At 40.9% G+C, this 27,369-nt stretch overlaps 1 protein-coding gene across 6 annotated transcripts; it reads left to right on the forward strand.

The window, feature by feature from the left end:
• Positions 1–1,241: 1,241 nt before the first annotated feature.
• NADSYN1 (NAD synthetase 1) lies at positions 1,242–26,031 on the forward strand. 6 transcript variants are annotated; one of them, XM_067558212.1, is made up of 21 exons: positions 1,242–1,494; positions 2,647–2,707; positions 3,243–3,359; positions 4,599–4,652; positions 5,094–5,183; positions 7,725–7,776; positions 8,539–8,627; positions 10,138–10,255; positions 11,659–11,790; positions 12,794–12,868; positions 13,085–13,209; positions 13,443–13,491; positions 15,092–15,194; positions 16,482–16,650; positions 17,062–17,197; positions 17,453–17,559; positions 19,529–19,660; positions 20,740–20,809; positions 21,626–21,754; positions 22,799–22,975; positions 24,951–26,031. In XM_067558212.1, the coding sequence occupies exons 1-21, from the start codon at positions 1,410–1,412 to the stop codon at positions 25,002–25,004; spliced, it is 2,124 nt and encodes a 707-aa protein (XP_067414313.1). In that variant the 5' UTR covers positions 1,242–1,409; the 3' UTR covers positions 25,005–26,031. The 6 variants fall into 6 exon arrangements, 4 of the variants coding, with proteins under 4 accessions (XP_067414313.1, XP_067414315.1, XP_067414316.1 ...); XR_010921724.1 differs by lacking the exon at positions 24,951–26,031 and having other exon boundaries at positions 21,600–21,754; positions 22,799–22,929; XR_010921725.1 differs by lacking the exon at positions 24,951–26,031 and having other exon boundaries at positions 21,600–21,710; positions 22,799–22,845.
• The last annotated feature ends 1,338 nt before the right edge of the window (positions 26,032–27,369 follow it).

The following is a 27,369-nucleotide window of genomic DNA, read 5'->3' on the forward strand; positions in this document are numbered from 1 at the left end:
AGATCTGTAGGGGCTTTGAAAATCTAAAGGGCAACTGGATTAAGGGACTGATTAGAAGCCATACAAATTAGAACAGGCCCAAGCCCTAAAATTCTTGTCTCCCCCAAAGTCTGGAGTCTTAAGGTCTTGGGTTTTGCAGTGGATCCATCTCTGTTAAAGAAATGTGTTGCCAGTGTTCTGGGCACAATGGACTCAGTGAGCCCATGTGTGAGGGAATTACAATAGCTGAGAAATAGTTAAGACATGAACAAAGAGTCTAGCATGAGGAGAAGTCATATTCAGAATTTTGGCAGCAATTTTCAGTAAGCTGCTATTGCACAAACCACTTTACTGACTAAGAATTAGTCATGTAAAGTGGGTGGGGAAACTTCATAGATCAGGGTGTGGGATGGGGTAGCAAGTCCAATAAAGTACAATTAAATTTAATAATACAGAACCCTATTATATGATCTCCTGAACACCCATATCAACTCCCACTTAAATTAGTGAGAATTGGGGATCACCATTGGGCCCTAAAAGAAGAAATGGGTCTAATCCTATCCCAAATGAAGTCAAAAGGGATTTCTGTCTTTGATTGCAATAGGAGCAGGATTAGACTCCGAATTTTCAATCTTTCAGCTTCATTTTATTTTGCTAGAAATGTATCAATGGCCACCACTCAAGCACCTAGGTGCCTTAAACCTTGTATTTTAAACAACATAACACAAGATTTTAAAATTGTAAAGCTCTGTAACAGAACCCCTTATACACTGAATTAATGGCACAACCCCAAATATTACATGGACTGGTAGGTCAAGCAAAAGCTTGTTTATTTCTAAGGGACACCTGAAATTAGGTTAGTCCCAAAGCTGCTGGAAGGGGTCATTTTAAGAAGTTTCACTAAAACCTGCTATTAATACAGACACACGTTTTCCTGAAGACTCCCTCCCTCGGTACAAGGCGCTTCGATTCCCGCGCAGCGTTTACACCCCCAACCATTGCAACCGGCTGCTAGGGCATGAGAGCCGGCCACTGAAAACGAGCCGCGGCCTCGGCTGAGAGCGAACCCAGGCACTGCGGGAAGGCAAAGGGGCGCCTGGCAGGGCCTTTGGGGCGCCAGATCCCGCCTGCGCCCAGCATGATTGTTTTGTAACCCGCTGTGTGTTGTGTGCCCGGGAAGCTGTGTCTCTGCTCGCTGCCTCGCACGCAGCCCCAGCTCGGCGTGGGGTCGGGACGGGGACGGGAGACGAGCCGGGCGGGACTAGGAGGCAAGGCAGGAAGTAAAGCGATGTCAGCCCCGCCGGAAGCGCTGCAGCCCCGGGGTTACTGCTGCTAGCCGGGCCGGAGCTGAGCGGGCAGCAGCGCCCCCCGCTCACGGTGCAGCCAGCGCGGCCGGGGACTGGGCTGGCGCCGCGGGCGGAGACGCAGCCATGGGCCGGGCCGTGACAGTGGCTGCCTGTGCCCTCAACCAGTGGGCTCTAGATTTCGAGGGCAATTTGGCCCGGATTTTAAAAAGTAAGGGAGGGAGGGAGGGAGGGAGGGGGCGCGTTAGTGGCAAGGCTTCAGCCATCAAATAAAGGGGGGCAGCGCGGGGCCTCCCTTTCCTCCGCCTCGGGGAGGGTTCCCCGGACCTTTGGGACCACCCTCCACATCTGACTCTCCAGCTGCAGTGGGTGCCACAGCCGGGGAAGTGGGGGGTGAATAGAGATCCGAGCCGCGGGCGGGCGGTCCGTCAACTCCCCGGCCCCACTGCTGTCCAGATGAACTTAGCGCAGAGGGTCCTGCTTGTGTCCGGACTGAATTCAGATGGGATTTTGATCCAGGAGGGGTCAGCTGGCAGGCCGGTTTTAGGCTTTTCAGGTCCTCCGTGTAGCTCCCTGCGTCACTTTCCCATGGCTCTCTGTAGGGGAGGGAGGAGGCTGAGAGGAGAGCCATGGGAAAGTGACACAGGGCAGCTGGGGACCTGGAAAGCAAAGATTGGCCTGTCAGCTGACCTACCCTGGATCAAAGAAGGGGAAGGGAGAATGGGAAGAAAGGAGTGAGGTGCTGCTTGGAAGGAGAAAAGTGAAGATGAAGGTCCAATCCCTTCCTGACTGAAGCAAAAAGGACCATTTCTAGGCAGCTAAGAGATTATGATGCCCTCCTTTGTGGCAGTGCGCAGGGAGGCAGCTGAATGTAAATACTGGGCAAGCCAGCATCAGTGGTTGCACAGTGGATTTTCTGCCCCACATTTCCAGGAGGTCATCTGTTGTGCAGTGGCTGTTTCCTGGTTCTTGCACTGTGGTGCTCCCACATTATGTGATAGTTGTGTGGAGCTGCTGCAGCCTCAGGTGTGTAGCAGTCACTGTACAGAACTATCGCTTTAGTGTATAGAGCCCTGTCTGACCCATTTCCTTATGCATGAGCTTCCCTCTGTTGTTATAAAGCTCTAATGGCTAGATTTTCAAAAGAGCTCTGCTCCCAGTTAGGTACGTAAATGAAGTGGTTATCGCTAAGCCCTTTTGAATATCTGGGCTTTTTGTTAATGTGCTAAGTGGAAACTGACACTTCTGAAAAATCTGCCTCTAAATAAACGTGAACCAAAAAGGATAGCGACACTTTAAAATCATTAAATGTTTTCTGTCTAGAGCAGACTCATCTTTTATCCAAAAATACCCCATTTTATAGGTATTGAAATGGCAAAGTACAAAGGAGCAAGATACAGGCTTGGACCAGAGCTTGAAATTTGGTGAGACCATCTTAATTACTGTATATTTGGTATCTTTCCAAGGGGGAAAAGTGTATATTGCTTATTAACAGAATAATTAAGCAACAATGAATGGTCAAGAACAAATCCCAATGCAGTTATCTGTATAAAATAGTATCTGTGTAATAGTGTGCAAATTGCAGTTTAAACCCCAGGGCTATCTACATGAGCAAAAACGTGTTAATGGTAGTGTAGGGTGCAGGATTGGGTCCTTTGTTTTACAATTTCCAGTGGCACCAATTATTAAGTTTATTATGATGAAAATTCCAGATGGTAAATGTAATATTCAATTCTGTCCTTTAAACCATGTTATTTTTGTGAAAAAGAATACTCCAACAACAATGCTGTAGAATTTTAAATGCCATCAATGTAAATGGTATATACTATATAGTTTCTTTGTGCTCTGGGTAATCTCCATATGTTTGAGAGGTTGTTTTTATCTTAAGTAGCTTTGGCTTCTTGTGTTTAATTCTGATTTCATCTGACGTTTTTTGCTTTGTTTCTTTTTTGTACATAGTGGCTACGGCTGTTTAGATCACTATTATGAGTCCGATACACTCTTACATTCGTTTGAAGTTCTGGCAAAGCTTTTGGAATCTCCTGTCACTCAAGACATCATTTGTGATGTGGGAATGTAAGTGTTATGGAATTATTATGAAGGGGTAAGTGCCTCAAAACCAGGTGACCTTGCTGTCTGAACAGACTTTACTCAATAGCGAGGACTCTAGAGCTACAGTGCCCCAGCTGCATCTGCATTGCTAAGCACTGTAGTGTAGATGCTTAATACAGCGACAGAAAGGGTTTTTCTGTCACTTTAGTGAATCCACCCCCTTGGGAGGTGGTAGCTTGGTCGATGGAAGGGTCTTTAGTGCAGTTTAGGTCCACCTACCTCCATTGCATGCGGTGTGAAATTTTTCATTGTCCTGAGCGATGTGGCTAGTTGACCTTAGTTGTAGGTTTAGATAGGAGCCTAAGTCATTAAGGCACTATTGAAAATTTCAGCCCCACTTTGAAAAGTGATTTAGGCTTAAAAGAGCCTAAGTTACTTTTGAAAATGGGATTTGGGCTCCTGAGTCACAAAGGCACTTTTGAAAACTTATCTTCCATGTTTAAGGTTGTTGTCAAGTATCAGGAGCTCTGCTACTGCATGTGAGCTTTTTATACTCTGTTTTTTCATGGGAAGAGCTGCAGTATGAAAGTAAAATGAAAAATCTGGGGTTTCTATTTTTCAAACTTAAAAATAGTGAAACTACCCAGTTTGCATCCAGAAGACAACGAGAGCGATTTCTAATGGATGATTTTTGAAAGAGATTTGAGTGGAAGGATCACTAGGGAGAGAATGCTACTGGGAACCCAAAAGTCTGGGTTCTATTTTCAGGTGATCATGGACTCACTGTGTGATCACATGTAATTCCTTCAATCTCCATGTACCTCGCTTTATCCATCTTTCCAAAGGGGTTAATCCTTGCGCATCTCCCAGGAATGTTGAGGCTCTATTTATGAGTAAGTGTCAAGGGCTTTATGATCTTAACTAGCTGTCGCTGAGAAACTACCTTCATGAGTAGATGCAACTGTACATTGACATTATGAAAATGTTTTAAATTATGTGCTGATCCCTAGTTAGATTTCCTGTATTAAGTTCAGTGGTTCTGAACTGCTTTATTTTAAAATTAAAATAAAATATGTAAGATCAGCTTTTCTACTCCGCTGATCCCGCTGGAGGTACAACACAAGTCAAATGTGGCAAAGGGTGCTAAAATATGTATCACATTTACAGCAGAACTCATATACTCCAATATCTACCATATTACTTTTCATTAACGAACTTAGCTTCTGGTAACACTGTTTTTTTCTTTTTTTTTTATTTGTACAGGCCTGTTATGTTCAGAAATGTTCGCTACAATTGTAGAGTGATCTTTTTAAACAAGTATGTATTTCTTATCAAGATGATACCATTTATAGTCAGAGCTAGATTAGCTTCTTGGCATATACTTATCAACAGAAAACAAATCATATGGCAACAAACTTATATTTAAAGGGCAACATCAGCTTCAAATCTTGTCAATTTCAAAGAGAGAGTGGCAATTTTTGTGAACTTTCTTTTTACAATCACATCTTACTTTTTAATGTAAAAATCAAACATTCCCACTGCTGTGTGACAGACCTACCAAACCAAAAGAGGAAGCTGAAACAGGCAGACTATGCAAAGGGAAACAGTGAAAATGACTGTAGGCAAGTTGCTGTCAAATATGCAAAGTAAATATACTGAAAAAATAAAGATAAACTTGGCATTTCTCAATACTCATTTGCTTTTGCTGCAGTGTAATCCCTAACCCCCCACTTTTTTTTTTTTTTTTTTTTTTTAAAGGAAAATTCTTTTGATCAGACCAAAGATGATCCTGGCAAATGCAGGAAATTACAGGGAACTTCGATGGTTTACCCCATGGAGCAGAGCACGGTGGGCTGTGTATCGTGTACTACTAAAGCTGCTAAAAAGAATGGATTTGCCGTTGCAGTCACAGCAAATCTCCATTCCAATGCATTATCTCTACTGCAGGTTCAGCAGTGAGGGAAATTCATTTAAGCCACCTAATGCTAGTTCATTTAGAAAGCTCTTTAAATAGGACTAAATGTGTGTCCTTTGCAGTCACATATGCGAGGGGATCCTCTTCATTTAAGAGAGCGTTTGCTGCCAATGTGGCAATGTCCTCTCCCCCAAGCTGCCTTCAGACCAAGCAGAAGCTTTTCCATCAAGTCTAGGGTTGGAAGGATCCCAGCATGTTTACAGATCTAAATGCCACCTCCAGCTGGGTCTCTTCCTAGATGTTTACAGAAGATTCTACCTCAAGAATGGAGCATGGATTTATCGCTGTCTTGTGGCATTGCTAATGTGTAGTGGAGTCAAAGAGAAAAGTCTGAATGATAACTCAGTATTAAAAGTGAAAGCCTTTGTTCTGAGTTGCACAAAACTAAGATGAAAGATAATGTAGGGTGGTTTGTGTGTCTGACTTCTGCTGAGGTGCTTTATCTTTAGAGGCAGTCCTACCCACAGCTCACAATAGTATAATCTTAAATTGAAAGTCACTGTAGAGAGGGGTGGCTTTCCTGCTGCTCAGTTTTCCTGGAACTCCATGACTCTAGAACCTTGATCACACTTCTTGTTGGAATTCTTAATCATATTTGAAATTATTAATATGGGAGACCCCCAGACACTAATTTATCCATACATTGCTTTATTAAGTCCAAAGGCCAAATGGTGGTTTGTACATTTGCTCTAAACATGCCTAATAGCCTACAAATAAGCAGTCACTACACCCAGTACAGTAAGAAAGTATTCATAAGCATGTGATGAGTATGTTTACAAATAGGCCAGACCTAGGGAAAGCCTTCTCATCCTAGTGTGCTCCAGTATGATCAGGTAGGGTCTGACAAAGAACCTTGAGATTCATGGCTCTCTTTATATACTTCAGTGAACTTGCTAGCTTTAGCAAAACCCAGTTTGAAGCGGTTTATCTTTGCTACTTTCCTTCCTCCAAGGCCTTCCTTTCTTATCTTCTCTTCCCTCCTTCCTTATCAGCAGAACAGTGGGAGGGTTTGTGCTTGTTTCTTTTAAGATAGTTTGTCTTGTCACTGCAGCTTTTTATTTTATTTTATTTTATTTAGTTACTTTTTGAACCTTTCCATATTGCAAGTAATAAGTAATACTGCTTATTAGCCTCACGGCCTTTTATTTACTGACTGGGGCCTTTTTCTTACTTAGCCACAAATCGTAAAGGAAATATATTATTTTCTTAACCAAACTTAAGCTAACTTTAATTCTTTTAATTTCATAATTATCTCCTACACCTCTTTGAGGTCTGTCCTGCTGGAGCTTCTTAATTCGGGTGATTCCCAGACTAGCTCCCAGAATTCTCTTTAAAAAAAAAAATCACACACTTATTTTCCCATTGGTGTATCAAAAACCGCACAAAGAAAGTGTCCTTTTGGTTTCAGTGTCTCAATTGCCTGGTGCCTTCTCACTATGCTCTATGATACGGGCTAGTTTACAGGCCCTACCACCGTCACACTGTGGCTATATCGTTTCAATTAACTGTAGTTTACTTCCTTTACCAAATAGGTTATTTGGCTCCACCAACCTCATTACCATGTGCTTGGGGATCTTGTGCTACTGAGAACTCAATAGCTAGTAAGCTTGATACTTGGTGGAAGCCCATACTAGCAGCCCTGATAGTTGTCAGTTTTCCTCACGTATGATTCCTAATGATTTGTTACACAAAAAATGGATGGACCTTAAGGAAAGGGAAATTGAGATGTTATCAGAGTCACAAAGCTGTAAGTTGAATTAAGACTGGGTAAAATCAACTGAGATCATCAAGAATTTCCATTTTCCCTTTAAGTGTGCAGCTTATGTTTCTCCAGTGGGATAAGGCACTAATTCAGATGTAAATCAGGTGTTCTTAATTTATATAGTCTTAAAAATATTTGTGAGTAGTTTCATAGCAAATGCAAAGGTCAGATCATTTACATACAGGGCCAAGTTCATCCCTAATATAATTCCATCAGAAATTTTTTTGGCTCACGTCATAGATAGTGAGTAGGCAACAGATTTGCAGGGTCCTTGAGGTTTTTTTGCCTTGCTCTGAAGCATGGGGTTCATGTCACCTGCTGGGTTCCTCTGGCCATATCCCACCTAATCAATTCCGTGCCATTACAGGGGCTGTGAGCATTGGTGGCACCTGAGTCTCTCCTGTTTTCTGTCTGTGGCACATAACAGCTTAGTCTCCTGAGAACTGAAATGCTGTAGCCTAGCTAAAGTAATTGGGCTCAATATAGGGGTAAATGGGTGAAATTTAATCGCCTGTGTTATACGGGAAGTCAGACTAGATGATCTAATGGTCCCTTCTGGCCTTAAACTCTCTGAAACCTCAGGTTAGCATTGACTGTAGGTTAAAGCGTAGAATTTATTTCTAAGTATTGCTGATTTGTATACTTGTTTTAGGCATGTGGAGGAATATTTTCTCCCCGGGATGATACAGGAGGTGACAGGACAGGTGAGTTTAAGGAATGTGTGTTTTCTGATCTTGTTTTAGTATCTACTGGACACAACAACTTAGAGGAAAGAACTTAATGATAGTATAAAACTATTAGACCAAGTTCTGCTTTCAGTCTTAACAGTGCAAATTCAGTGGTTTCAGTGGAGTTTCTCAGTTACTTGTATGAATGAGCAAAAATAATGTAGCCTTACTTACTTAAAAGTTAATGTTCTGCAGCAAGGCAAGAGGGTGCAAAATTTGCCCAACGGAGGATCACATTGGCTGTTTAACAGGAGCTTGAGAATCATACCTGAATTGCTCAAAATAGAACAGATTTTTCTCCATGCTTCATGCCTAAGTGCAACCTGTAACAGTTGCATGTTACAGCATGAAGTGCTCCATTTTGATCTAAATGGACAGCGCTGATTTATTGCCGCATCTTTTTGTTAAATCTGAGGGTGGCTTCTAGAACTGTAAGGGCTACCATGGGCCACCCCTGTTATACGGGATGTTTAATTAAAAAGAGATGGGCCTGAACCAAAACCCTAGATCCAAATACCACTGGAACTGTGAGCAAGGTCAGAACCTGATCTGGATTTTGCAGTTGAGGCCTATCTCTAAGTAAAATGAGTTTAAGATTAAAGAGTGTGCATTGTGCTTGTTGCCTTGATACTAATTTTATGTAGCTCAATATTTTTATTTTTTGGAGTTGCTTTTTTCACTCACGTAAGACCATGCCCATTGTTAAATATGCATGGCTGTGTTCTCTTTTTATTTTAGGAGACTGTTCCTTTTGGTGATGCAGTGCTAGCAACCAAAGACACGTGCCTCGGGAGTGAAATCTGTGAAGAACTGTGGGCACCAAATAGGTAAGACAAAGAGATGAATGGAAAAGAGGATGAAGCATGCCTGGAAGCTACCAAAAAGGAGAAGTGCCTTTGAAAAGCTCAGTTAATGTTCCTCTTTGGAGAAAATATTTTAGAAAATGCCAGCATAACTTGGATTATCAGAAAATAACAAGGAGCAAGAAATGCATGTGGGAGTGAGGGGGGTCTAAGTAAATGGGGCAACAAATTTTGTTGTCTTTCTGTATTACAGTTTCAGTGTTGAGAACTTTGTGTGCCAGAGATAATCCTTGGGGGACAGATGAACCTGAGAGTTTTAATTAGCCAGTTTATTTACCAGGAGTTCCACTGTACTACAGTGTCTCACAGGACAATTCATGTGGAACCAAACCTTTCCACTATGGTTTTGTGTGTCTTGTGAAGAATTAGGAAAGATACTCATACTATGAACAGTGGTGTCAGTTACACTGGTATAAATCAGGAGAAAGTCTTTTAATTTAATAGTGCAGGCACTGCATAGGGAGATAGCTGAAACTCACTCAGGACATACAAAATTCAAGACATACTATTTAAAGGGTTTTCAGTTGAGGGTCTGGAAATGTCTTTCTTTCTCATGGGGGAAAGTAAATTCCAGTGCCCCAGTTAAGTAGCCTTTAAATAGTATGTCCTGAATTTTGTTGCTTTTAATTTTTAAATTTCTTTGACTTTTTTTAAAGAGTTTTTTTGTTCTCCTGTGGAGGTTTAAAAATGCTTTACAAGGAAGAAACTACTTAAGGTCCCAGTCTTTTTAGATTAGCAGGCAGGACTGGGGACCAAACTGATGTGCAGGGGAAACAGTGAAACTGACTATAATACAAAGTGCTGTCCCATGCACAAATTAAACAAACAGGAAAAAAAAAGTATAAATTTGTATCTAAACTCTTTCAGTTCTAGTCATCCTTTGTTCCTTGTTTTCAAACAAAGATGTGACTGATTGTCCCTTTAATATTAGCATATTTTCAACAAATTTCCTATAAAAATTATTTTAAAAAAAATGCAACATGCTTATTTTCTCATCTCCCTGTCATGCTACTGTAGTTTGTCTATCTGTTCCTGCTGTGGGGTTTGCTGAGAGGGAGAGAGTAGGGTTACTGACCTCAGAGGAATGCCTTTACTCCCTCAGTGTTAGAAACCTTCTCATCTTCCTTCTCAAAGGAGGATCATCTTATCTTTTTGCTTCTCTGGGATCAAGATACTTGGATCAATGAAGAGGTGACTTCCTTAGAATTAGACGGATGGCATTCCATAGCATAAGAGAGGAGGATCAAAACCCTCCTTTCCTCTGGGAAACAATCCATCCATGACAAAGGAACAGTGCAGGGAAACAGATCTGATGCTTTAGCAAATATTTCCATTGTTTGAACTAACCAAGACATGTATTAAACTGGCTGTGAACTACTCTGGGCATGGCAAAGAGATGTTGTTAATTGCCACTTGTTTTAAGTGACACAGAGGAAATGCCAGCTGTGTATTGTTCTGTCTCTTCTTTTCATAGCCCTCATATTGAAATGGGACTTGATGGGGTGGAAATCTTCACTAATTCTTCAGGGAGTCACCATGAGCTACGGAAAGCTCACACCCGTGTGGATTTGGTAAACTCTGCAACAGCAAAGGTAGGCCTTTTCATCTCTTCATTAATTGCCCCATTTTTTCAGGGTAGTCTCCTCTGCTCTGACAGCGCATAGTGTTGCTTGCCTGTAGCAGTAATTAGGCTTGGTAGCATTGGCATGCTAAATCTTTGGTCTTCCTTTCTGTAAAGGAGAGTCAGAAAAATTTGATTATGCCAAACCCCAGGAATGTGCGATCCAAAGAATTGGTGCCTTTGATTCTTCTCTATCTTGGTTCGTTTAAAAAAAAAAAAAAAAAAAGACACTATAACAATGAAGAGACAAAACCACAATTCAAAGTGACAAATTATTTTACTGTTGGAAGCACGAAATGTTGTATCCACTTTATGCAGAAGAAAATAACAACCATTTGTAAACTGATATAGCTCTGAACAGCATATACATGCAGGGTCTCTGGTGCAAATTTATCAGGATTGACAGCTCATTACCTGGCTATAATCCACTCAGTGGAGGAGAGAGACTTTCTGGCACACCTACAAGTCTCTGTGGTTTCCTTAAAGCCACAGGTTCCTTTCTGAATTTAATTAGAATGTTCATATTGACATGAGATCTGAAGAAATATCAGTAATTATACCAGTAAGGGGGAAAAAAATATCTGGGTTTACACTGAAACCTTGAGGCTTTTCCCTGCAACCTCACTTGCACCTTTTACCTTCAAAGATTTATATAACTCTGCAGTGGAGATCAGCAAGAAGATAATTTTTTCTAAAGCAAATTATTTTTTAAAAAAAAACACTAAAGATGTTAAGATGTTTTGCATTTTTTATATCTAAAATTCACCGTATATTTAAAAGAAAAAAATATATTCAATGATTTGGCAATAACTGTACCTGTTATTGGTACGGGTGGGGGGAAGATGGGGGGAAAACCAAGCCAGTGAATGGCAAGCTAAGCCATGAAAAGTGATTAGTGTATGCATGACTGTCTCTTCATAGTAATTTAACATGCTTTGCTTGCAATTAGCAGTATCTGCAGTGCCCCAAGACATCCAAATATAATCTGACCCTGACTTTTCCAGGCCCTCCGTTATAAAGAATTATTATTATTTTTGCAACAACCCCCATCCTGAATGTCAGTTCTAAGGCATAGGCCTCTACCACTTGAGCTAAAGGGGCAACTCCATCTGCTGGCAACAATCACCTGAGGGAGATGTAACACACTTAGCCAGTATGTTATATTATTTGTTTCCACAGGGCCCGCAATGTGCTGAGCCCTTTTCAGATGAAAAGGAAGGAATGGTCCCTGCCCTGAATTGCTCACAATGTAAAGATAGAGGGTCGGGTTAGAGGGAGGGGCAAAACAAACCACTAGTTTGCCTTTTCACATTCCACGGTTTTCAAAACTGTTATATTTTGGAAAAAATAAATCATATTTTTTTTTCTTTTTAGAACGGTGGGATTTACGTCTTAGCCAATCAGAAAGGCTGTGATGGTGATCGTCTGTACTATGATGGGTGTGCCATGATTTCTATGAATGGAGACATTGTTGCTCAAGGATCCCAGTTTTCACTGAATGATGTGGTAATAAACTCAGGCTGAAGGGGATTGTGAGATTCATTTCACTCCTGGGTCTCCCGCAGCCTGGCATTGCTCTCATTATCTCAGATCTTCTTGCAAGATGAAGTCAGCAGGGCTGCATCTATCTTGAGGCTTTCTAGAAATTTTCCCACCATTGATCTAACACAGGTTCAATTCCATTGGTGCTAGGTTGGCTGGATGCTTTAGGCTATGTACACATTGACGGTGGCAAATCGATCCAGATCGATTGAGCGGAAGTGTAGACCCGCTCAATCAATCTGGAAGTCGATTCAGTTAAACCATCTCCTCAAAAGGCGCAGCGCAGTGGAGACAGCGCGCTAAAGGGAAGTTACGCAAGTTACTCTGTGTAGCTTGCGTAACTCCCGTCAACTGCCACCGAATTTCCGGGTGAGTATAGACTAGGCCTTAATGTAGACCAGGCAAGTGTCTTTTTACCAAGTTATCTAGCCCTGCTCCAAGGGGGTCTGGATGTCACACTGGTAAAATTGTCTGCACCTAATTTACACTAGCCCTTCTTCTTTTGTTTGCACTGATGGAGCTGCAACTGTGGAAGAATTTCTGAAAATCCTCATGTAGACAAGTCCTCTGTGGGTTTGGATATCACTGTAGTGAGGAGCAGGCCCTGTTTGTTTATATGTGCTTGTTTAAGCAATTGGACACAAAGGTGTGAATTATAGTGTAATAGGCCCAATTTTGCAAATCCTTATGCAAACAAAAGCTTGATATGTCAGTATGAACTTATTCATGTAGGGATTGCAGGATAGTCTATTGTCCAGTGCATTCAATATAAATTGTTTTTATTTTATTCATGTGAGGAATCTTATTGATGTCACTGGCATAACTCTCATGAGTAGATTGAGCAGGAAATATCTACACTGGAAATGACTGTATCTATTTTTAAACAATTCTTTATATTGTACATTTGGGTTTGGAAAGCTTATTCTATACTTGTATTTGAGGTCTAATTTTTAACGTCTTTTCCCAGGAAGTCTTGGTTGCTACATTGGACTTGGAAGATGTTCGAAGTTATAGGGCAGAAATTTCATGTCGTAACCTAGCGGTAAGAATTCTTCAAATGTGTTGAACTTACGCTCTTTGATGAATTTCATTAAGTCATTGAGTCAACACATTTTCAGTTATTGAAAGAGACTGTTGAAATACTGTGGTTTCTGCAGTATTCCAGAGGATGTATTGCCTGTGAACCCTGTAATGTTTTTATAGATAAAATGCTACATTAAAACTGATGACTTCCCAAACTTTCTATTCTATTAATTAGGCAAGCAAAGTGAATTCCTATCCCAGAATAAAAGTGAATTTTGCTCTGTCGTGTTCTGATGACATATGTGTATCTACATGTGAGCCAATCCAGTGGAGATATTATAGTCCTGAGGAAGAAATTAGGTAGGCATAAATGAAGGGGGGAAATTAATTTACTCAAAATAAAATATAGTCTGTTGCAAAGCTTATTGGTAAGGTTAAAAAAAATTGGAGGCTAAAATTATTTCTTGTTTGTATGTGAAGTCCTAAGTGGGGGAAGTGTCTAAGCAAAGGCGATCAATGAAGATGGATTTTTAAATATGAAATAGTTCTTATCCCATGACTGTTCTGGAATATTTATATTTTGTAACTTTCAGCCTTGGCCCTGCATGCTGGCTTTGGGACTACTTAAGGTGCAGTAATCAGGTAAGAACTCTCTTTTTAACATTGTCTTTCTATGTTTTAATCATAGGAACAGTATAGGTATCTTGCCTCTACCTAGATCTCTTTAGTGCAAGATGATTCTGGAAGACCTTTCACTAGTATCTTTGGTTCAAGCTTGAAGCACTTATTCAAGGTGTGTCCAGCTAGTCTCTTCAAATCTGTTACTGCTCAATCCTGCTTCCTTTGAATTCAGTAATAAAACTCCCAGTGATGAAGGAGATCCTTTTAAAAAAAATTTTGTAACCAAAATTGGTATTCCAGTTTCCTGCGAACAACATATTTTTAATGGCATGATTAAAAACATCCTTTCTACCCTGTATTCAGAAACAATACACCAGATTAATTGCTGACTTGCACCCTAGCAATCTGATTAAAGTCAATGGAATTGCCTAGGGTATAAATAAGCATTGAATCAGGCCAGATTGTCTAGGATCCCTCAAGAGAAATTCCTTCTAAGAACTTCATCCATTAATCTGTTTTCTTTGTGCATTCATGTTGCTATGGACTTTCTTTTTCTTCTGCTTGGTTTTGGGCCCTCTTTTCATCATGTGTATCTCCCTGCCATATATCACAAGTACTGAATTGTGTAGCTTGTATTGATGACCGTTCTGGGCCTGCTCCTGCACCCATTGAAGGCCAGTGGAAAACTTGTGTTAACTTCCATGGGATTAAGACAGGGCCCATTATGGCTATTACCAGGAGAGACATATTACTCATGCTCTCCCTGTAACATGAAAGTGGAGGGTGACTATCATGTAAACGGTTGATGAACAGGACAGTGAATTTAAGATTTAACCCACACCATGATCAGTTTATTGCACCTCCAACATATTCAACCATTGCTCACACACACACTCACACACACTCACACACACACACACACACACACACACACACACACACACACACACACACACACACACACACACACACACACACACAGATGAAATCTCAGGAGTGCTTGGGGAACCTACAGAGACACATGGAAAAGTACTCATCAGTTACAGCTCTGTAAAAATAGGTGAGCCCTAACTATAAAGAAAACATACATCATCTATTACAAGGTAACGCCTTTTACCATTTCTTGCTAAAATAATTGTGATGATCACCTTCCCTCTTCTCAAAGCCATTTTAAATAGATGGACAAAAAAAAGTGACAAACACACATACTAGTGGTTTGATTCCAAAGATGGTGTTTCGAAATAAATGGAAGATCACATTAAGCAATGATCCAAATTAAACAGAGTGGACGGCAAGCTAAGAACTCCATCCTTCTTAATTAGCTTTCCTTAGCCACGCTAGAGTGTGAGGATCTGTTCAGCAATGTGTCTAGCCAGCAAAGTCAGGTTTAACTTGAGAGTTGCTTTGTTAACCTGTTCAAAGTGATACGGGTCTGAAATGGTTTCCTAGGTTTGTTTTCCAGCAAAGTACTACCAGACTTGACTGGCACTGTTGGCTGGAACATGCATAAACTCACCTGAGAGAAGGATGTAGGACTGGACTTAAAATGTTGTTTCTGAAGGGCAAAAAACATTTTTACAATGACACTTTTCACAGCTTTTTCCACTGCTTGCTGTTTAAGGCAGGATTTCTCCTACCGCTTAGTGGTGGAATTGACAGCTCTGCTACAGCTTGCATTGTGTACTCCATGTGTCACCAGGTTTGCCTTGCAGTCAAGGATGGAAGTAAGTTGGGGAGTGAGCGCGTGCGTCCCTGTGTCCGTCCCCTTGTTCGAGTAACCAAGATTGCTAACAGTTAGAGGTAGATGAATATTAGCCATTAGTACAGTATATAAGGTGCAGCATACTGGTCATCTGCTTACAGTATACATTTAATTAGAGATCAGGCCCAAGCCATACATTTCAGTGGAGTGTGGTAGCTAATTGCCTTAAATGCCTTTTGAGAAACCCAGCCAAAATGTGGATCTAGATTTCAGATCCTCCAAATCGTATTTATGGGTTTTGGTCAGCTATGAAACTTAGGTTACGTCTGTACTTAAGGCATGTAGAGTACGCACGCTGCATGCCTGCTAGTGGGGGTATAAATAGCAGTGTAGATAGTGAAGCATGGATTAGGTGAGTAGAGTGCCCTACATGCCTGAACCCCTAGGGTATACTCTATATGGCTCTCTATACTCCCAAGTAGTGCCTCTCACATCTCCCAAGCAGTGCGTCTCTCAGTGTCCCGCTGCCTCCCTGTTGCCAGAGCCTTTCCCTGCCATAGTGTAAAGCTGTGGCAGGGATTTGGGAGCGGGAGGGGTGCAGAGCAGCGAGGAAAAGCTGCAGCAGGGGGAGGCAGTGGGAAAAGGCTCTGGCAGAGGGGAGCTGCCGGAGCCTTTCCCCACTGCCTCCCCACTGCCAGAGTCTCTCACTGTCGCATGTAGCTACATGTGTAGTATATGTATTCTATACATCACCCATAAGTGTAGACATAGCCATGGATCTCGATTATGATTTGGAGTATCATCCAACATTTGGAATGTTTGAGTCTGGTGTTCCAGTTTGTTGTGGGAGGGTTTGTTCACTCTGGGTGAAATTCAACCCTGTACATTGGCCAGCACAGTTCCTAAACAGAGCTTAAGTCTCCCAGCACAGTTCCTAAACAGAGCTTAAGTCTCGCACATGTGCTTAAGGAAAGCTAAGCCCTGAATCCTTTGCACTGGATTAGCATTTCAGGCTTTATGATGCCTCCTTGTAATACATGGGACAAAACGTTTTTATATTTATAGATGCAAAACAGCAAACTCAATAATTCTCTTTGATGGAATTGAGAACATGTTTGAAATGCCAACAAATGAAGTGTTACCTTGTTTTGTGAAGGGCTGTTGTGAGGCTTAGTTCATTTATGATTGTAAAGTGCTTTGAGATCCTTTAATGACTGGCTCTATGGAAGAGCAAAGCATTGTTATCAGTAGTACAAGGTATCTGTGAAGGTTCATTTCTCTCATTTTATGTCTGATGGATTGTCTGCAGATCAAAGGGTGCTGGCTGATGTACGTAGGATAGTGAATGATGAGACTTATACCCCTAAGGATTCTCGGGAATTCTGTGGACGTATCTTCACCACTTGTTACATGGCTAGCGAGAACTCCTCCCAGGATACATATAACAGAGCCAAATTGTTGGCTGAACAAATAGGCAGGTATAGAATGAGAAATGCTTGGATAAAATAATATTGTGGTTAAGATTTCATGTACAGTTTCAGGTTTTCTAAAAGACCAATATATGAGAGTAATAATAAGGATTGTAAATAGGAATATTACGGCCTTAATTCGTGAATGTATGTGTGGGGGTGGACATTAGAAACAGTGGAGAAAGAATAGGGAAACCTATTGAAAAGTCTGCACTGCAGGCTCTCCAAAGCTAGACACTGCATATTAGGTGGTGGCAGGTTTAGTGCCTTCCTTTTGTGTTCTTGATTTACTTGTTAAAGAACTGAAGGGTTGATTGTCTTCCTTATGTGAAGAAAATGAAGTTAAGATAATTTGTTTTATACTATTATACCTAGTCCTAAGCATGCAAACTGAATTGCTTGTGCTTGTAATCTTCTCAGCTATCATGTCAATCTAAACATAGATGTGGCAGTGAAAGCCATTGTGGGGATTTTCAGAGTGGTGATGGGCAGATCTCCCCAGTTTCGTGTCCATGGAGGGAGCAGCAGGGAAAATCTGGCGCTACAGAATGTGCAGGTATGTTTCATGTGGACTGGATCTTTTGGAGCAACAAACCCTTCTTGTACTAACACGTGGAGATTGAGTGACAATGGATTGCTGCACTTGCTCGTCGCTTGTAGAGACCGGAATTCTAAATGTGGCTTAGTTCTGAAGTATGCTGGGATCATTGTAGTTCCTAGTGGACCTTTGAATTTGACCTTGAATTCTGTTTTATGGGGGAGAAAGTAGGTTTTTTTGTAAATCTGTTTTATTTCTCTGTTTGATTTGTAGGCTAGAATAAGAATGGTCCTTGCCTACCTGTTTGCGCAGCTGACTCATTGGGCTCGCGGGATGCCTGGGGGGCTTCTAGTGCTTGGATCAGTCAATGTGGATGAAAGGTGGGCATATATTAGAAATCTATTAACTAGTCATTGGGAGTCAGATTCACTGCAGTCTTCTGTAACTCCACTGGATGCCAGCATATGCCCCAGGAACTAGATTGAACGAAAGAATAAAACGAGAGCAATAGAATCAATGAAAATATGAGCTGAACTGAATAGTATGATCATTAGACATTTTTCAGATGCCCATTAGAGAATTGATGCAGTAATTTGATACAAATTACATTCTCAGCAACCTTCAGTAGTGAAGGTGGCCTGTATAGTAAATAGAAAATGAAAGTGAAGCTAATATTTTGTGGTTTTTCAATGTCTTTATTATTAGAGATTAAAAAATAAACTTTGGAAGCCATGCAATATATTTGAAAAAACGAGGACTAAATTTAGTAGATTGGTCACAGCATGATGTGGCATCACAAAGGACAAAGGTGACCCTGTGACTGAGGGGGCAGGAGGGCTGGACAGGGACGGCGTTTAGTTGGTATTGAGTTAAGTAAAGCAGAATTTTAGTTGTTTTTGTGCTAAATGCCCTGCTTTAGCTAGGCTCATGGAGGTATCAGGATTAGATTTATAGTTTGCAGATCCTCAGGTTGTAAATGGGGGAGTTGGAAGTGAATGACTGTTGTTTTGCATTACATTTCAGGATATACATACCCTAAGTAAGCCCAGGATTTGTGGGACCTGAGTCAGCTGACCTGTGTTACTGGAACCCTGGGCTTGACTGTCTACATTGTATATAAACCCCATGTTAAGATTTGTTGAACCCATGCTCAAACCTAGGGCTGTGGTGTCCATACGGCAGTGTGCAGACCCAAGTCAAAGTAACCATATCCCAGAGTCTCCCGAAATGTGGCCACTCTCGCCATCGAACTGTGATACACTGTGGGAAAACTTTACTGCCTGCCCTGCATGTTACAGGAACTTTGTACAGCTTACCAAACTCATTGCAAACCTAGGAGGCTCTCTGATATTGTGTTTTCAGATGGGTGATCAGAAGAGAATGGGTTAATGCTGACCTGAGCTGCTGCTGTTTGCAAAGAGGAGTGACTTCCCTATTTATTAGAGTGGATTGCAGATTGTTGGGATAGCAAGGACGAAGGAAGTTGTCCTATGGAATTGTGGGATACTTCTGGATGGGTCCCAGGACCCAAGTCAAGTGGGGCTGCATCTACACTTCAAAGAAATAGGTCTCAGATCCTGGGTCAAGCTTCGACCCTCCAGCCCTAAAGGGTCCTGAGACCCTGGGTTCGAGCCCTGAGTTAGTGCAGTTGGAGTGTAGACACAAGGTGGACACAGGCTTACGTTGCAGGGTAGACATTAGAGGCCCCAGTCAAGATCAGGGCCCCTTTAGGCCAGGGTCTGTACAGACACATAGTGCATTGAAACTGTCCCTGCCCAGAGAGCTTACAGTTTAAATGGAGGCATAGAGACTTTCCCAAAGTCATTCTGAAGCTCAGAAGCAGAGCCCAGGTCTCCTGAGTCCTTGTGTCCTATTCATTGGGCCATCTTGCCTCTCTGCAGAGTAGCCTGTAAATTACTTACCCCTCTGACTCCCCAGCCAGAAGGTGAAATAAGGTGAGTGAGTGGTTGGATTATCCAGGAAAGTTGAGACCTCAAAAGGGAAGGGCCCTAAGATGTGACTTGTGCTAGTCCTGAGAGGCAGTCAGCCTCCATTGCTTGAGGAAGTACAGTCTTCATTTTGGTTTTATTTGCAATTCACTTGTAATACATACAATGCTAACTGCAGTTGCAGTAAGCATTAAAATGTTATCAGCTCCCTGCCAGAGACATACTAGTCATTAGAGTAGCACTATGACATCTGAAAATTAATCTACTTAATGTCCCAATGACTTTAGAAAACTGATGACCTTATATCATGATGACCTTATATTATAAATTCATTCAAAAACATAAAAGGCCCTATTTCTATTATCTTGGCTGTTATATAAAATTCCTTATTCTCTTTCAGTCTTCAAGGATACTTTACTAAGTATGATTGCTCCAGCGCTGATATCAATCCTATTGGTGGAATCAGCAAGACTGATTTGAGAAGTTTCATACAGTATTGTATGGAAAACTTCCAGCTCACAGCACTCAGAAGGTAAGTCGTGAAATAGCGATTGTTAGACCCGTTTTCACTACAGATAAAACTCTGCTAGCATCTGTACTCCTCTTCCTCTGCTACAGTGCCTGTAAATCTGTAACATACTGGAACTCCAATTCTGAATGGGTCCTCTGATGCCACTGTAATATATGTGATGAATAATAATTATAACTTCTGTGTTTAAATGTGGCTGTAGCTAGTACATTTTTCCTGATCAGTGTGGACAGGGATTTTTCTCTCAGACCGAGGTAGCTTAACAGCACTATCAATATTGGCCATCTATACCTACCAAAACTATTTAGTCTTTAGCATAGCTTTAAAACAAGGATATATTATGGTTCTTGGAAGATAAATCCCTGTGAATATTTGTCAAGGAAATTGCGACATAGCTCTTCTAGCAACTATGTTTAAACATGGTTGCTGCTAGGGCTGTGTCTACACTAGGATTTATTTTTTGGCAACAGTTTTCTATCATTGCCAACTCCAACTGGTTATAACAGCATTGAGAGTGCTAATGGAGATAATGCTGCTGTTTATGTCTATGTCTATGTTTTTACACCATGTTGTCTAAACGGCATGGTGTTAAAAATGATATCAGTTTCCAGAGCTGTTCTGTACTTACTTTCCCAATGGTGTTACCATCAGGGGAGCGTCAAAAGTAGGAGATTGTTGGCAAAAACTCATTGTAGGCAAGGCTGTGCTCTGATTCAACTTTAGCCTGGACAGGGATTTAGATGGAGGCAGGACTGTTAATTTGTGCTACATTCACAGAAATAGGAAATAATCAAAAACTTCAGTTGCAGAACTGATTGTTGCTGTGCCTGAATCCTGAGGTCCTTATTCCATTTATACTCAAACTTGGGCAAATATATTATGACTATTTAATATAAGCATCACCCTGTGCACCTGGTAGAGCTTTTGGCACAAATAGCAATAGTCCTCTAACAGAGGTTCCATTTTCTTTTCACGATCATTTTGTAGGTTGTGCCCAGAAATGGACTTAAATAAAGCGCTTGATTTTTAGCAGGCCAGTCAGCTAATGTGATCGGTTAGAATGGATGTTTTTTCCTATACAGCATTATGTCAGCTCCGCCAACCGCAGAGTTAGAGCCCCTTGTGGATGGACAAGTGTCTCAAACTGATGAGGTAATTGGCAGTTACTTTAATATGTTCTGGTAAGCCTTATCCATAGCTTGTTTTTTGTTCAGTAGTATCACTGTTGCTCAGGTTCCTCTTCAAACTATGACCAAGATAAATTTCTCCCCTTTTGTATGGTCTCATAAGCCATTACACAAAACAGCTCTGTATTATCTGGCTCCCGGCTTGTTTATACAGGTCAAGAATTTCAAAAGTAACTGGTGTTTTGGCTGCTTCACTTGAGACAGCTAAAAGGGTCTGTATTTCAGAGGGTGGGGGCATAGCCCTTTCTGAAAATCAGTCCCCTTTAAGGCCTTTCAAGTTGGGCCCCCAAAACAGAGTTGCACAAAGTCCCTAGTCACTTTTGGAAATATTGGCCCCCGAACTTCGTTTCCTCATTCTCTTAATTTAGTTGGATGTGAGAGCACTGTTCAAATTTACAAAACATCCCTGAAATGAAGGCTGGTCTAAGGGTACTGCACTGTGTTTCTAGGAAAGTGGAGGGTAAGTCAAGGCAGAATTTAGATCCTTGTCTTCAAGCAAAATGCCAACTTCTAGGTTTATTTTGCTGATATGAAGCCTGTGTTCAAGCACCACAGAAGGAAAAATATCCTTTTTATTCAAGAAGTGCTCTTGCTAGCTAGATGCAATATATTCCCATACAAATTTCTGAAATTCCATTGCAGAGTCCTTATTTTAAATGGAGATTGATTTTTAATTTAGTATTTCTCTGATGAACTGAATTATTATGGTCTCCTATAAAATAATTCATTCTGACTCATATGTTCTACATTTTCAGTGTCCTTTTTGTGAATGTGATTTCAGGAAGATATGGGGATGACATACACAGAGCTCTCAGTCTATGGGAAACTAAGGAAGATAGCCAAAGCTGGACCTTACAGCATGTTTTGTAAGTTGATCAATATGTGGAAGGAGATCTTTACCCCAAGAGAGGTAAAAATTTAAAAAAATATTTTATTTAAAATCCTTCAGTAATAGAATTTATGCTTGGAAAAAGATCACGTGTAATTTTCATAACCTAAGAGAAACAGCTTAATCAGTCTTTTGTATTTAGAAATACTCTAGAGAGGTCAGAACACATTAAAGGAGGAAATATTAAATTCCAATAGAAATCTCTCTGTGGAAACCTGCCCACCTGTACTGGCCACGCACTGCCCACTGTCTGTTTTGCATTTTCCTGGTTTCAGCCACTGTAACCTTTGCTTCCCAGAAGACGTTCCTCTGCTAGTGCAAGCTGTAACAGATCCTGGAGTAATTCTGGCCTTTTGTCTATACTGCAGACTGTTAGATCAACAGTTAGGTATTTTGAAGAGAGCTGTTTATTTTTAGATCTACATATGCATGACCAAATTTTTCCTTCCCTTATATGCATCCAACTCCCATTGAAGCCATGCATATATTGTAGGAGAGAAGTTGTCTCTTGCTTTTCAAAACAATTAAAAGAAATCCAGGTCCACATATCCTGTGACAGAGTTGGTTGTAGGGGCATCATTTCCACGACGTTTCAATGGGCAGTTGCTTTTATCCTGGAGGTGTATTTTCTGGGACTTCTGTGGGGCAGGGAAGTGCTATTATCCCCATTTTACAGATTGGAAGCTGAGGCACAGAGAGGTCAAGTAACTTGGCCAAGGTCATACAGGAAGTCCACGGCAGAGCAGGGAATAAAACATGGGTCTCCCAGGCAAGTCCCCAAACCCCTGGGCTATCCATCTTCTCTCTTATAAGAAACATTTACACCAAAATAGTACAGATGTATGTTTCATTGTGACTCTCTTTTGTGGATTCTGATACTTTAAATGCATATTAGATGGCTAGCTTCCTTTGTGGTAAGGTACATTAGTAGTGGTAACTAATATATATAAATTTGGATCTTTGAATCCAAAATATAGCTCTCTCCAGAGTAAGTTGCTCTTACAGAATTCTGTTTAAATTCTGAGAAACTTCAGTTGACCTGAAACTATGTGTTTTGTACACTAGGTGGCATCCAAGGTTAAGCATTTTTTTAGGATGTACTCAGTTAACAGACACAAAATGACCACCCTCACCCCTGCCTATCATGCTGAAAACTACAGTCCGGAGGACAACCGATTTGACCTGAGACCTTTCCTTTATAACTCTGCCTGGTCCTGGCAGTTCAGATCTATAGATGAACAGGTAAGCATGGTCCAATTCTTCTCTAGGTTTATTTTTACAGCCTTTGTGATGGGACAAGCCCAGTTCCAGTATGTCTAGAGAGAGAGAGGATTCCTGTGATCTAATTCTTTGGGGGAGTACTAGGACTGAAATAACTTTACTTTCACATCATGTTGGGTCTAAAGAACCCATGATTTAATGTCAGTAGTTTTATTTTTCTGATAAAACTTGTTTGTCATCCAGTTGTGAAAAGAAAGAGGAAGAAAAACTATATTAAAGAAACCATTAAGGTCTAGATCCTGCCACTGGATCTGCTCATGGACTCCATGCCCATTCAGATCCCCACTTAACGGGTCAACGGGCCTGCACACAGCAACAGGAGTCTGTCTGCATGGACCTGATTGCAGAATTGGGACCTAAAAGAGTGTGACAAATTCAGTAAGAGCCGAGAAATTGAGAGTCAAGGTGTCTGCCCATCTTCCTTTACAGCAGTCGCTTCTTTGAACCTTGAAGTCAATGGAGTTACACTGGGGATTAATTTGACCTTGTATGCTTGAATATAGGAACACGTATAGTACTGTTCTGAAACTGGCCACTGTGAGGTTTGTAAAGAATCAAGTGTAGAGAATCAATTAACTATGACTTGGCACTTTGTGGGCTTCAGTCACACACTTAACATTATTTCAATACATTTTCTTTTACCGTAAAAATGCTTGGCTGAGGAATTTTAACACCTCGGAGTTTTCACTGTCAAAAATTTTACACTTCAGTTGTTTTAAAGAATATGTTTATACATGCAATAAAATATTAATTCCCACCTCCATGAAATGTCAGGCATGCTGTAATAGTATCTGATTCCCTAGAAACCTAGGATAAAAGGTAACATATGCTGCATTCCTTTTTTAGCCCCACTCCACAACTCATAATTTTGGGCCTTCTCCCATTAAAGCCCAGGGTAAAACTCCTTTTGGCTTCAGTAGGAACTGGATTGGATATTTTTGTAGGATCAGGCTGTAAAAATCTGGCCTCTCTTTTTGTGCCTGTAAATATTTATGAGCACAGTGAATATTACTTAGACGTGTAATGAATCATTGTATTGGCATTTGCTTCCATGTGATGTTACTTGGACCTGCAGGTATTTGCCATTGCAAACTGTGTATGCAAAGAGGAAGGCCGGTTTAAAAAAAAAATCCATTCCTTAGTTTTTGCTTATCAAGTAATATCCAGTATGTTACAGCAGCAGGTAAATGTTTCAGAAAGTTTTTCATGAGATTGGAAAATAAGGGCCTCCTGTACTAGTGCAAGGCAAGGCTGTTCTGTTTCGGGAAGGGAGTGCACTAAGTGTTTCCTTTGGCATTCACAGGCCACACAGTTGTAATTCCCAAGAGTTCCAGGACATCTGTCACATGTTGACTTGTGTGTTCCTGTATTTGTAGCACAAAGCCCAGAGATAAGAAGATATTAATTGGAGAGAACTCGAGACAATGGTTTTATTCAGATTTGCCAGACCTGCTGCTGTGACTCCTTTCTTCCTCCAGCACAAAGGGATTGTCACCCTGGTAGATCTAGCCAGCTGAGGATTCTATTAGCATGAGGAAATTCCCCGGTGCTGCAGAGCTACTATAGTAGCCACCTTCCATGGCTCCTGGTTTTAAAGAAGGATGGTTGGCTAGAGCTTTTCTACATTCTACTGCTCCCTGCCTGGCAAAATGGCTCCTGGGGCCTTGAGCAGCTGGCATAATTTAGAGCAGCTGTGAGGTGACATAGAACTGGCCCCAAGGATCAGGGCGTGAAGGTGGATGCAAATCTTTTCCATCCACCTTTCTTTGCTGTTTCCAGTTCTTATTGGGCACAGCTGAGAATCTGGCCTTTGGCTTATTATTCCTCTGTTCATTCCTATTCCTTGGCACTACACCAACTCCTTGTGCTAATCTAAAATTCATAGAGGCAATTAAATGCCAATTGGTTTTTACTTCTGTACCTTGTTTACTTACAGGTTTCCAATCTAGAAATTAAGGGGGAAAAGCCTGTACATGAAGATGTGAACTGACTACTCTCTACTGTTACACTGCTGACTTCATAGTGGGTACTAAGCCTACAAACACAACATTCAAGGATAGGCTGAAAATTAGCATGGTTCCAGTGTCTGAACTGACTTTAGAACTGATCTATCCTTTTGTTACCAATTACATTTGTAATTAATTACACCCAAATTAGTTTGGACAAATAAGTTTTAAACTGTGTTTATTGATGATTCTGAATGGTTTGCTTCAGCTGTTTACTATTTGTTATTGATGGTGTGTGATTGGTCACGTATATCACATGGTCTTGTTTCTCCTCCCTGACTGGATGGCTGAAACTTTTAAAATGTAAAAATAATTAATGGATTTTGGGGTTTTAATTTCTGGATGATTAATCATTCATGATTCATTAATATTTTCTTGTATACCTGAAGGTTGTCTGAATACTTGCAAATAACAAATGATATGATCCCTCCAATCATAAAAATCAAGCTCAATATTTTTAAGTGAAAATGTGTGTGCACATATAAAATTTGACTGGGTCTAATGAATCATCTGCATGTGATTTTCATCTAACATGTTGAACTGAAAGCATAAATCTTTATAGTCTCTGGCACATGCTGCTGTGAAAAAATGAAATTTTTCATTTTATTGTGTCATAAATTCACATTTTTATAATGCTAATTGGCTCTATTCTTAACATATTTTTATTTACATAGAATTAACTAACACGTCTGGTTTAATGGTTGGAACAGCAGAGTAAGTTCCTAATTCAACAAGGTGTTTGAGCATGTGCCAAATTTTACATACATGATTAGTTTCTAATGTGGCCCAAGTCAGCGCTCCTAAATTCTGTTTCTGGCTCTGCCATCTACTTGCTCTGTAACCTTTGAAATTCACTTTAACCTCTGTGAGTTTGTTTCCTTATCCCTAAAATAGGGATACTTGATATATTGCTGAATGCGCTCTGAGATCCTCCGGTAAAAGCTACTACTATCTGTAAAATATTTAAAGGTGAGCTGCAAATAAAATTGGGCTTGTGTCCTTTTTTCCATCTTTATGAGTTATAAAGACAACTTTGGTTTACATGCTATGTAAAATGTCGCATAAGTGAATTGTACTTTTGGAAAAGAGATGGGGATAAGCCTGGTGTTCTGGCCAATATTCCTACTCCTGCTTAACCTTGTGTTACTAAGGTTGAGCATGCCCTGTCGTCAGTCAGTGCTGCTTCACTTGCCTGTGTAGTCACTACATTATTGAAACTGAGCTCATTGCCCTGTAAAACACTTGGAGACAGACTGAGCATATGGGAGATAGTTATAAAACCATTTCCTGTTCAGCATTCAGTAAGGCTACCTTACTCACCCGCCACTTGCTCTTTGCACTTAGAAATTGTGAAGCTTAAAATAAGCTATCTCATAAATATGTCCTCAGCTGTAGACGAAAAGAGAATGGAGAGTCTGTTATTTTAGTATGCTTCCCTTTTTCACCTGTTGCCTTAATGTTTAGCCACTTCTTACTTACATTCACTGAAGTCGCGTGTGATATCCTTTAAGTAGGGCATTTGTCCAGTTCTGAGCATAACAATGTTGTGATGTTACAGCAGGGACTTCTGGGCCTACCTCATGCTTCACTTTCTGCTGTTGAAATAGACTGCAGGCAAAGTAGTGGATGGACATGGAGCAAATTTCCCACCATTCCCTGCTTCCTGCAGCTCCAAAAGAGTGGAGCCATTCATTAAGATAGCAGGAGTAGGGGAGGCTGGCCAGCCTCTTGGCAAGAGTCCTATAAAATCCTTCTTGGAGTCATAAAGTGACTTCCCTATTCAGAGTGAGGTGGCACTACTGTCACCGACTCTCCCCCAGGGGAGAAAACTGGCTAGGATGCAGCTGCCTTTGGAGGCACAACAATTGATGTCACTTTGATGCTCAGTGAGCCAGAAGCAGCAGAATTTAAAAACAAAGATTCTGATCTAATTTTGCATCTTCATTTTCATATGGCCCTGGAACCTAAATCATAAAGGAGAGCTCTTCTTCTTTCACTCTTTTGCCAAAGCTACCTGCCTCTGACAGTCATAGGAGAAAAGGAACAATGAAGGGCTGTTGGTTTCTAGTGCCTTCGGTGTGTTTCTAACTTACAAAGGGGGGAGAGAGAGAGAGAACAACAGTGTGAATTACGTAACTGAATATTGGCAGGCAGACTTCTTGCTGCTACTTCTATACTACTGAGCATTTTAAACACTTAACAATTAAGATGAATCTCAGACTGTTCTTGTGTTTCCCATTTAGGGCACTAGCTCACTGCAAATGTCCATTCCCTACCTCACCCCACCAGTCAGGTGCTGGTTGAACCAATCAGATTGATCATTTTAACATTTGTTTGAAGTTCTCACTT

Source organism: Emydura macquarii, unplaced genomic scaffold (genome assembly GCF_026122565.2).
Source record: "Emydura macquarii macquarii isolate MOO-44397 ecotype Brisbane River unplaced genomic scaffold, CSIRO-AGI_Emac_v2 contig_1876, whole genome shotgun sequence".
NCBI classification, from domain to species: Eukaryota; Metazoa; Chordata; order Testudines; family Chelidae; genus Emydura; species Emydura macquarii.